Below are 12748 nucleotides of genomic sequence, written 5' to 3'. Positions count from 1 at the left end.
GTGAAAGAAATAAAATTTAAAATTAGATACATTTAGTTGTGTTCAATTTTCAGCTTCATTATTCAGCATTCTGGGACAAATTGGTCATCATAATAGAAAGTTTAGAACAAATCACTTTTTCTTTTATGAATAAATTTGGCTTTCATCTAGTGAAGATGGTTGTAACTTTTTAGGACTAAATCATTTAAGCATGTATTTTATTTATATGAACATAGAATATATATAGAGAGAATTTGGTATATATGAAATAGAGGATTTTTATATAAAATTGCACACAAAATATACACCTAATATAAAATACCATCATATGTCATAAACAGCTATGTATTTTGGTGGAGGAAACTGGTATATATGATTTGGGGTTTGGGTTGGTTAATAACTAGTTCTATTTAGGTACATAAAACAATATACGTAGCAGATTACAAATGTTTTAGCAAAGAAATTGTCTTGTGCAGCTAAAGAATATATATTATGATCTGTAGCTTCAAACTTTTGTCTAAATAAAGCAACTGTGTTGAGCTGCTGGCAAAAAGTAGTACAGAGTTAAAGCTGAAAATATTGTACAAGAATTTTCTTTGACTATCAGTATTTAGAGAGACTAGGTAAAATAGCTAATGGCTGTGTTATAATTGCAGCATAGTTCAATAGATATTTTTTGCAGCATCTGATAATATGTTTTACTGATATTTTTTTCCTGTGAGGTAGGTAGATGTTATTCATATAGGATATCAGAGATACATATAGAAAGAATGGGAATTAGCAGTTGCTGGTTGAAGAATGAGCTTTCATAATCCCTTCTTCAGTTTTTAATCCTAAAATGATTCCTCTGTTTTCATTATAGTAGAGATCAGTTTTAACTCAGTTGAATCCAAGCTCGACATGGAGCACTGAAAATCAGTGCAGTGTGTAAGTGTCTTTAAGAGCAACTGAATTCTTTGAAGCTGAATACTAGCCTTATTCTGAGTTTCTGAACAAAGCTACTACTACAGAAAATTCCAGTTATTTGAATATATTTGTGGGGCAGAGGGGGAGAAGGATATTTAAATCTGGTTGTTGAATATTAAGTAATGACATAGCAATTGAAACAGATTTAAAAAATAAAACAATACTCTTTTGCTTTTCATTTGCGTATCATATTGCAGATTCAGTTCTGTGAGAATCTAAACCAGATTTGAAATATAATGGTGTGCTTATCTACACTAAAAGCTTTTTCATTTCTTTCAAGTCAGAAGGAAATTAATAATTGCCCTGGAGGAAAATGTATCTTCCTAACTAATTATCTGTTCGGCAAACACAGTTCAATGTTAAAATAATAAGATGCTGATAAACCGAAATGGCAGACGTTCAATCATTTTAAGTTATATCTAGTTGCCTGCCCACAGCTCATCACTAGTGCCTCTACCTAAGCTTATTTCTTACATCCTTTCTCATAAGTTTTTAACATGTTTTTATTTTCAAAGTTCTTTCCCAGCTCCTCTGTTTTTCTTGGGTGGTACGTATTATTGCTGCTATAGCCCAAGTTCATTGGAGGTTGCAAATTAACTTAAAAGTCTTGGGTCCTATTGTTGTTGCATGTTGATGCAAGTATCACATGGATGCAAGATGTAACGCAAGCTATCTTCAAGCAACTAAATGAACTGAAGGCGACACGCTACATGAGGAATGCTTGACTGTAATTTTGATGTGTAATTCTTTACATCTTTATTAAGTCATGTAAAGCAACACAAAGTACATATATATAGTTATCATGTAGCGATTCCTTGTTCAGAACAGTCTTGTAGCCAGGTGTTCTAGAAGGTATTCTTAAATGACATTATTTCCATTCCAGAAATGTATTTTTCCATGTGTATTGGCTACTAGTATTAGGGGTGACAAAATACTTACTTCTGATTGATGTAATGTGTTGGGGATGTGTTGGGGTTTTTCTGGTTGGGGATTTTTTGGGGGTTTGTTTCCCCCCCCCCCCCCCCCCCCTTATATGCAAATGTTTCTATCAAGGCAGCTCTCAGATAAATCAAAAGGCTTTGTAGTATGGGCATGTGCAAGGTCACAGTATTTTTGCTGGCAAACTGGTCACTAATCTTGTCCACAGGATGACTTTCAGCTTCAGCCCATGGATGTAGAGCTGGGTATTGTGCTACAGCTCTATGGGCTTTCAAAACAGCATGGTGTGGTGTCCTAATAATATTGGACCTTCTGATTAGTATGTACACAGTGCTAGAGCTGGAAATGTAGGGGTAAATTTTCAAAATATTTTAGCACATTTAGATCATTATATCTAATGTGATGATATGATATAGCTATTACAGACAGATTGCTTCTCAGGGTTTTGGGTTAGTGGTCATGGGTGTTTTGCAGTTTTCAGGGTGTCTCAATCTTTGATTCTCTTTGGTTATTGTATAACTATCGACAGAAATTTCATGGAATAGAATTTTTGTAAGCATGGTCTTGAATAGCATGTAGGTTTACAAAATGACAGCCTAGAAGTACCTATTCTAATACTTCATTACAATTAAAACCCAAGTTTTGCATCCAGTGGAGATTCCCATGTCATTAATCAAAATAACGATATGGAATCTTGGAGCAACCTTCCTCCAAGTTCCTTAAAAAAACCCAAATCATCAGTTTGGTATTCAAGTCACATACTTGAACTTTCACTGCTTTCATCCTGCAAACATTTGAGGATACCTTTACACGGTGTTTCTTAGGGTTCCATCTGATCTTGTATGACCAAATTCCCCTGTTCAGTATTTTTCAAGTTCAAGTTTCAGTGTTCTAAAATAAAACACATTGTTTAATAGCTGTTTCAGTTTTTCTTTAACCTATAATTTGGTTCTCTGCTTATGCACTCCTACCCCCAAGTTGGGGTTTTGGGTATATGCTTTATCTGAAGGTATATAGTACAAAAGAAGTAATTACCATATAGAAGTAACCTCAATTTTTTCGTAGTCACTTGACAAACCATGTGATTCACCATTCATTAATAGCCTTATAATACTATATAACATATAGATAAATTATTGCTAATGGCTAATGATAAATTGTTTTAAATAATCTCAGATGTATATGAAATAATCCAGAAAACTAGATTTGCACTTATTAATTAAGAGACAGGGTGGGAAAAGGCAGTTTTTGTTACACTGGCACTGGACTCTGTGTCAGCAGTTAAAATGTAAAAAGGTACCTTTAGTAAGCCATTAGTTCCTATTAATCTATTTTTCTAAATACCATTATACAGTATGATATTTCTAAATGTTAGTGTTTTCTGTAAAGACTGTACCTCTATATAAAGAAAGAGTAGACATACTTTTTGAGCATGAATGTTGTACAGCTTATCAACTGCAGTAGAAGAAAGCTTTTTAGATAAGATTTCTCACTTTGGATGAAGATTGAAAGACTTGGCATGTGCAGAGTATTCTTTTCATTTTTTCTTCCAAGTATCTCTTTTTACTATTCAAGAGAATAAATTCCTCAGGTATTCTAATATTTTTCACTGATGCTAAAATGGTCCCACAGGTACTTCCCAGAATATAAGTTATATAATGCGACAGCAAGAACTTCAGAGGCATACAGTTGTGCAAATATGTAAAGAATGTTTGTTAAGTACAACTACTGCAGGGTAACATTCCTTGTGAGCGCTCTCTCCATGCCCTTTGCCAAACCAGCTGTTTGGTGTTGCAGCCTAACATTCTCTTTTTCCAACAGGCGCTACCCACTTTAGGAGGTTTGCTCCCTGAGGTGCGTAACAGGAGGCGTCCGTGTACCCACAAATACTAATGGATCATGATGTTGTGCATTCTTCTTCTTGCTATAAAGTGCATTTTGGGGCTGAGCTGAAAATCGAGACATGATATTCTGTGGTATCATTTGAAAGGCCCTTTCTTATTTATCAATTATTTTTTCTTATTTGGATGAATAAGGGATAGATACAATTGAGTAGTTCTTACCTGACAGTGATGTCTCTGGAGCAATACTGTATGGTAGAAACTCCAGATAATGGATATTGACTTCAAAGTGGGAATTCAAGGGGAGAAAAGAAGGCATGAGAGGTGCAAAAATGGTTGGGGAAAAAAGAATGTTGTGGTAATTACTATTTTGGAAGGTATTGTGCTCTGGCACATACCGAAAGAACAGAAAAGCTTGATTCTTTGAGCCATCAAAATGTACAATAGCTTTTAAAATGCTGTATTTAGTATCTGTTTCAACCTCATGCATGTCCACTAAACAAAATGGTTCACAGATACATTAGTCGTTTTGTATGCTTTAATTAACAAGATAGTAAATACAGCAAAAGTGTTGTAGAAACATTTCTAACCTTGAAAAATATTTTTTCATTTTTTTAAAACCATTTGTTCAATGCATGTCAAATTTGTCTTAACATTGCTAGAATTTGTAGGCTATTATCCACAGATGATTTTATTAAAGTGTTATTATCTCATTAAAAAATGACACTGTTTAGTTCATGATGCTCTTGGATAGCTTAGTAATGGTATAGTTCCTCAAAGAAAGTTATTTTAACAGTCATGTACAACTGGCTTAGAAAACCAGCTATCTATTTCATATATAAAACAAAGTATCTGTGCAAGAATATATGAGAGGTTTTTTAATGAAATGGTAAATATTTTTATTTTACATCATTAGATTTATTCAAGAGAATTAAGATACACATTTTTGTATTATTTGATACAAACTGTAACTCAGATCCTCAGTGGTATAACTCATACCTAAAAATTATAGGATATATAACTCCAGGAAATGCAGAATCTCCTATCAGCTTCTTCAGAAATGGTCAGAGAACAGTATCGGTACATGTGGTGACACATATGTGGTATCATATGCTTATAAGAGTGATTGATACAAAATCAAAAGTCATCATTGAAGGAAGTAAACCTTCGATGATGATGAAGTCAGGTATCCATATCTGATTTTTTGAATAACATTCTAGACATCTCTGTATTATGAGTATACTCTTGCCTTTGTATTTTTTGAGGTGTTTGGCCTAATCTTGTCAGTGCTTAGGAGAAGCTGCTTTTGTCTGTGGTTTAAGCAATTTGCTTATGGAGTAGGTAATACAGATTGGAGAAGGAATGTTGCTAAAGTACCTGTCCTCAGGCTAAGGCTGACTGCCATATGTATCATGCTGAAACAAAAATACAAATATCCAGACATTTGTTTGAAGCAATTTTTACTGCATTTTGCTTGTGAATGATTGATAACAGTAGGTTTGGGAATTGTGGTAAACATCCTTTATGTAAAGACAGTTCTCAGCAGTGTATAAATACATTTAAGTAGTAGCATCATATATACAAGCAGATTTTCAGTGCCACACTTTATATAAACAGGCCTCTTTTGAGCAGTGGGTTTTTTACCACTCTTAATGTGCAGACTCTGTGCTGGATCTGTTCCTTTTGTACCTTTTACTTTAAACTGTCACAGGTATGTTGTCTAGCTTAACATTTTTCTGGACTTTAAAATTTTTCTCTCTATCTCTGACTTTTTTTTTTGTTTTTAGAAATCAGAGTTTTTTACTAGCTGTGTGACTGCATTAGTGACATACGATTTGATGTTTTGAAGATGTTGCAGTATCCAAGAGCTGGATTTGGCCGTGATATAAAATCTTGTTTAATATGATATACTTACTTACTATAAAATATAGTGACTTTTAAGGGTAGTTATTTGCAAAGTTGTTTAAAACCCCAAAGCTGCTTCTTACATAGATAATGAAGTGTGAAGTTTCCTTCCTACTGAAGTTTCTTACCAACTGTCCTTAGCACTAACCAGTATCATTGTGCGTTAATGTTTTGTGCTAGTTCACAAATGCTATTCTGGTTGGTTGCCTCACCCCAGTTCTAGTTTCTAAAAAAATACCAAATAATAAATGCAGTAAGTGTTTGTGTTTTGAAGGTTAGCACTGAGATGAATAGCTCTAATTGCTTTTACTGTTTGCTGTTTAAAGCAATGATGTTGTAGTCTAGGCTCTTGGACCTCCTCTTTAACTGATCAAGTTACTCAAATCATCCAAGAGCCCAGTTAGCTAACCTCTTAGGAATCTCAGTGCATACAGGAAATAGTGTAGACTCCCCTGGTTTCTGTGGCATAGGTTTGTCAGTCCCTTTATAAGAAACGTGATCAGATTGTCACAGCTACCCAAAGCAGCCTGAGATAACTTGGACCACTGTTTGCATCAGGACTCAATTGAAGCTGCGTCAGTCTCCAAATTTAGGGAAACTAAAGATGGTAATAAAACCAGTGATAGTCCACATCTGTGTTAGAAGGCACTATATTAAGCTGGAAGTTGCTGCCTTCCTGCTAGGGAATCTGTGTCAGTGTTTCTTTCTAGTTAAAACTGCGCCAGGAAGAGTAGCATGGATTAATTGCTAGTGCAGTCCCTAAGGCTTTATTAGAGGTAGAACAGAGATGGGTTTGGCCTGGTATGGAACGTAAATGGTAACATTTAATGAAGTGTTTACTGAGTGCAGTTGCAGTGGGTGCAAGTGTCCTTCATGCTTCTTTCTCGTGCAGCAGCTTTGTGCCAGCCCATTCCCCTGACTAGTTTAAAGCCTCCTTGCACTTGTGATGTGAGGAATGTGGTTGGGGTGCAGTTACAACTGGGGACACTATTGGGGATTTTATTTGATAAACATCTGCTGTCTTAATTCATGGTGCATTTTCAGACAACCTTAAAGGGACATGCTGGGTGCAGTCTATAAATAGGGTAAATGAGATACAAAGAGCAAGGTGTTTTTGTTTTTTTTTTTAAATTTTTTTTTTCATTCAGGGTTCTCTGAAATGACCCAACAATGTTTGAAAACATTATTACAGCAACATATTTCTGAGCGTTCCTCTTTCAAATAACTATTTGATTATGCTATATATCAGCATCAGAAGTTGCTAGTGGCTTAGAATCTGATGAAGATTCTGGTTTCTTTCTGGTACAAAATACGTGTTTTATAAAAAGACAGTCAATTGATTGATACATTTAGAAAAGGTGTATTTTGCCAAAGTGGTAAAGTACTCTTGAAGCATCAAACCTTTGCTAGCAGTTAGGATGAAATTTTGGTATATATCTTACGTGCTTATTAAACTATTGAATATATCTTATGATTGATTTCCAAGTTTCAGAATGCCATCTTGGTACTGTCAGATTATCTTTTCACATCATTGCATTAATTTGTGTTGTGACTGCACACTTTTTATCCATCTGTTGCCAGTCATTACGGAATGTCCAGGCACATAGATAGATGTTACGTGAAGTAGCCAGACATTCTGTAATAACTTCACTGAGATCTTATTTTCATTAAAGCAGAATCTGACATTATTTTCTAGTCCAAACACAAATTTATGGAGGCACAGTCTCATGATAGTTGTATAGCATTACATAATGTTAAAATTTTACATTTTCTCCTTTTTCTTCTTTTTTTTCAAGGAAAGACAGGCAACAGTGAAAAAAGAAAAGAGTTGCCCCCAGCAAATGAACAAACTGGGAGAGCGGAACAAAATGCAAAGAGCAAATTCTATCACCATTGATGGGCAAGGTCTTCAGGTGTGATTATTGTTATTTTGATTTTAAGAGTTAATTGTATGTGTGAAGGCAGTGATAGAGTTAACGATCTTTAAAGTTAAATGTTTCCTATACATTCACTCTTTAATATTTCACTTTTACATATTTAAAAATAAAATAGGTAAATTCTCCTGTCTGTACAGGAATCTTGTGGTGCAAATCTTCATCTCATGCAGTTGGTGCGATTTCCTAATACAATAACTGGAAGGGAAAACTAACTCTAAAACACTTGTATTGTGGGATGAAAGTAAACTCCATTTGTTCAATATCTGTCACATGCCCTTGTGTGAATTTACATTATAAGTCTATTTCTTAATAGTTGTTCACTATTCTCATTTAAACTTGTTAAGTAATAGATGGTCAAACTTCAAGGATGTTATTTGTCCAGGTACTTTCAAGTAAGGTATTTGACACATCAAAATTATAAGTGAAGCAAGGTGGTTTCAGTAATAGCAATATCTAAAATAAAGAAAGGAGTTTTTCTACTTGAAAGTAAAACTTCTGTGTGATGAGCTAATGTGATTTTAGGGAGGTTACTTGGAGGCATGTCTGAAGAGTTCTGCCTTAACTACTCAACTTCTTTCCCTTGAGATATGAGTAGTTTTGACTAAAATCAGTGTTCACATGTATGATGCTGGTTCTTTACTTTGTTGTGATAACAATGTGATAATCATTTAATATACACAGTTGGCTGTTCTGTATCTTCTGATATATTGCAGTTGAGGTTTGGTAAATGTAAAAGATCCCATTACCATGTATCAAATGCTGTATGCTTTATAATCATTTCATTACATACCTTATTGTGTCAGGATAGAAAGGCTTATTTTATTGTTTCATCTTCTTAGGTTAGTGAAACATTCTTGTTACAACCCAAGAAAAAGGAAGAAAAAAAGTCCCCTTAAGAATCTAAGTCCTAAAACCTATGCAGTCACGTGGCTGCTCCATTGATGGCCTGAGTAGGATGTTATAGAAATCGTTATTCATGGTTCTCAAGGCTCCCCTGTACTTCTCATTCTCACAGACTACATTGCTCTCCAGATCATCTTGACAGAGCATGTGGCAGTAAAGCTAGTGTATTCATTGACAGAAGGCTCAAGTTCTGTCTAATCAGTCACAGTGTGACTAACAAACATGCGCTAAAGAAGCACACAGTTTTCTAACTTTCGGGTGATAATCCATGCAATTCAGTGAGCCCAATGGTTCTAGATAGAGGAGTTACTTTTGGCATGTCCTTTTGGTAGCAGTGCTATGCATCATGAATTTTGGTTTTCTTCCAAGTGTTAGATTGCTAATGCTCATAGTGTATTTTCAGGCATTTTTCAAGTCTCTTATTTTCCACTCATGTGATATACTGCCTGGAATATAGTACCTGGTATGTTAAATGTAGTGAACTCCTAGCATCACTGACTCTTGCACACACAAACTTAAATCATGAAAAATTGTGCTTTCCAGTAATTAGGGGATAAAATTTTTTATAAGTTTGCTAGTATGGTCCAATATTTAGGTTCTGTCTTCTCTTTCCATGATGAATCCTAAGCCTAGGATTAGTCATGGCTTTTATTTATCATCACTTGAGAAGGGGAGAAAGAAAGTAAGGGCTAAGATGGCAGATTGAATGAATTTGAGATGTTTTCTGAAGTGCTTGCTATTGTTCTGTAATGCCACATATGCAGTGTAGCGCATGATGTTAACACTGGTTATCACATTAGAAATAGTTCTTCAATGATTACCCTAATTTACTGATTATACTGTGGTCTTTGTTTTCTTCTATTGGATAAAATTGGTTTTGAGTAACAGGAGTCCATCTTGGCACCATTACATTTTTGATTGGTAACAATAATGATAACCTGATCATTGTGAAAGCTGAGTGCATCTTGAAGGATACCATAGTGAAAGGCTGGGATCAGTGAGACCGTTAGGTTTTCTTTTCACTCACAGATTGTATGATTTTGAAACTATTTCCATAAAGGTGGAAGATTCCATAAATATAACTGTAATTAATGTTAGTTTTTTTTTCCTGAAGATGGTCTGGAACAAAAAAATAATCTTTAGCTCATCAAAATATGTTACTCTAATTCTCCCATATCAGGCCAAAAAATGCTTCTCTGATTCTAGTACTCTGACTTGGCTGCCATGGTCTCATTTTAACATGGTCTTCAGTGAACAAGAAAAGGATATTTGTGACTTTTTTGGAACCTTTTTTTTTTTTTTTGGAAAACTTGATTGTTATGTTAATTGCATTTGTTTATGATCTGAGTTCAAAGGAAAAATATCAAAAATGCCCACTAAATCTCCATAGTGCTCCTGTTAGACATCTGCTTTCAATATGGGACAATCTATATATAGTTAGTCCACCACAGTTTTCTATGGTTCTTTTTTGTATTTTAAGTCTCTTGTCCAATAACTTCATGAAGATTGCCTTTAAATCATGGTAGTTTAAGGCTTAAAAATGTTGGCCAATTTAGTCTAAATCTTTAGTTTCATTGTTTATTATATGGAAACATCTACATTATCTCAAAGAGGGATTTTGAAAGGTGCAAGAAATTAATTAAAAGGTACCTTATTTTGGAATTGAGTGGAATACAAACTGATTATTATTTTTTTTCTAATGATCCAAAACCTGTAATAATATAGTTAAGTTTTGAAATAAAAGATTTAATGTAGAAATAAGTTCATCATTTAGCTTTTGTTGAGCAAAGTATCAAGGCCAACCTTCCTTCCATCAGACAGCAGTGAGCAGAAAACCTAGTGGCAGTGGAGATCTGCATGACTTAAAGACAATTAATCATAGTTAAACACATTCATCTTACTTCTTTCTAGCTAACCAGCATAATGATCAGGATTATTATTTCTAATTAGAGGAAGTAATAGATCATGTATAACCTTAGGATGAGTCTCATTAATTAACCTTCGTCCTAAGAGATTTCAGTAGGTAGTCCATCTCTGTCACAGTGAGTACCATTGGTTTACACTTAGTTCACAGGAACAAACATCAAGAGAATTGGCTAAATAACTAAAATTGATTAAAACAGTGGACAAAAATTAAATATATGACAAACTTCACTGTATCCTGCAATTTGATATATGTTTCAACATACAGCAGTTCACGGTAACAGCACACAGCACTTTGTGGTAACAACATACTGTGATAGAATCTGATACTGGATTTGTTTTGTGCTAGGTTTAATTACAGAGAGTTTCCTGGAGTTTCTCATTATTTGTTGTATGTACTGGAACAGATCTGGATACCTTGTGTAGTTACAGATTGAGTTGACATAGTCGTGCCTAAGACTTCCTACTAGAAGTGCTTTTAGGTGCCTGTTGAATGCCTGTTAAGACTCCTTAGCTATCATGTTTCTCAGGTTCTACGTTAAATTACATTTTATGAAATCTTCAGGTGAAAAGATTCCGTTATTCCAGGAATCATGAGTAAGGATTTGGAGCAAAAGCTTTCAGTGTATCATTTTGAAAGAAGGGTAGCCTAATCTTCATCTCTGAAGTTGTTACGCATGATTTTAGAGATGTTAACTTTGAACTCTTAATATGCTTTTAAACATTCTAGAATTTAGATAAGAAAGTGAAAGTTTTCAACATGATTATTCAAGCTTTATGGTTTAAAAACAGGTATTAGCAAGAGGTCATTCGTTGCAGTTGTTTTCATGTTCTTCAATTCTACAGGGCAAAGGCAGTGAAGACAGAATATCTGAAAATACTTTATCACTGTTACTTAGAAGGAGAGTGTTAGTTTGTAAAGCTAAACATTAATATGAATATGTAAAACTTTTAATGTACAAAAGAATTAAAAAATGTGGTTGAACTGATTGTTTCCTTCAGTATATCCTCCTCTGCATTCTTTTCCTCAAGCTTGCCCTTCTTCCACATGTTTTCGCCTCTACTTTTTTAACTCATTTTTGTTATGGTTGTTGCATTTTTTTTAAAAATATGATTTGATATCAAATATCGCAGATTTCTGTAATTTAAAAAAAATCCATCAGGCTTAACATTTCATATATCTATTTATAGTATAATGTTATTTCACACTACAAAATACAGTTTCTTCATAGCTTTTTCCATAGGAGATTACTGTCAGAATCAGTCATGCATTTCTTGCTTTTAAAGTTTTTTTTTCCTCTGTTGATAGCTGTAACCTATATATATCAATATTTCAGTGGAAATAGAGGTTAAAATAGCATCACAGATGTAAGACAGACAGCATTAAAAAAAAAAGCCACTTGCAATTTGTGGCAAATTAATGAAGTGAGGATTATTGTAAATTATGGAATTGCTTCCAGCTGGATTACATAGGGTAACATAGAGTTTGCATTAAGCTTTTTGTTTTCTGTCTACTATAGGAAAAAATGAATGCAACACACAGCATTAATGAGTGGCTGTGTTATTCCCTTCTTTTAGATCACTCCAGTTCCAGGCACTCATCCACTTTTAGTTTTTGTCAACCCTAAAAGTGGTGGGAAACAAGGAGAAAGGTAAGGTTTATTTACTGTTTCCGCCCCCCCCCCCCCCCCCCGTTCTGATAAATGTGATATATTTTAAAATGAAGTTTAAAAGTTTGTGTATGAAATGGACTCCAACATTTTATATTGTTTTATACTGTTATGTCTCATATTTGAGCATCCTATTGTCTTGTTCCGAAAAGGTATACACTAGCATGGAGGTATAAAATCTTCAGTTAAAAGCTAGAATGAGTTATATACAACAGTTTCATTTCACAACAGAAAATGTAGCTATATTCAGTATATGGTTTTGTGTGATTTGCATGGAGATGCAAGTTGCTGTGTTTTGCATTGCAACTTGAAAGCTTATAACAGTGTTCTTTTAATTTCTGTAATAATTATGCAGATATGCTAATAATAAAAAATGAAAATAGTATTGAATTTTCTAATATGTAACTTGCCTTTCACAGGTTTAGTAAATAGATTCTTCAGCCTCTCTGTAAGACTTCCTACAAAGAAAGCTGTTGATTTTCCATTGATAGAAAGCATTCTAACAATCCAGTAATGGCCATTTTGAGATTGTCACAAAAATCCCCAAATCTTTATAGCATGGCTTACCACGTCAGTACTGTAATTTATCCTTCAACTCTTGAAAATGGCTTCAATCTTTTGGCCAAGATCAGGCTGAAGATGACACCTGTGGATACGGGGTAATGTGGGTCCCCAAAAGCACATA

The 12748-nt window shown here is 34.3% G+C and overlaps 1 protein-coding gene across 2 annotated transcripts in view; it reads left to right on the top strand.

Annotated features, from left to right (window-relative positions):
- The window catches only part of DGKB (diacylglycerol kinase beta), a 206011-nt gene that overhangs the window by 110537 nt on the left and 82726 nt on the right, over nt 1–12748 (top strand). For both annotated transcript variants that reach the window (XM_057406184.1, XM_057406185.1), the window contains exons 15-17: nt 3706–3738; nt 7427–7543; nt 11972–12045. In XM_057406184.1, the coding sequence (XP_057262167.1) occupies nt 3706–3738; nt 7427–7543; nt 11972–12045 (224 nt within the window). The remainder of the gene's footprint in view (nt 1–3705; nt 3739–7426; nt 7544–11971; nt 12046–12748) is intronic.

This window comes from Pezoporus wallicus, unplaced genomic scaffold (genome assembly GCF_028554395.1).
Source record: "Pezoporus wallicus isolate ANWC-B61680 ecotype Strahan unplaced genomic scaffold, APGP_CSIRO_Pwel_v1 contig_5879, whole genome shotgun sequence".
NCBI classification, from domain to species: domain Eukaryota; kingdom Metazoa; phylum Chordata; class Aves; order Psittaciformes; family Psittacidae; genus Pezoporus; species Pezoporus wallicus.
This window is presented reverse-complemented; position numbering and strand designations above follow the sequence as displayed.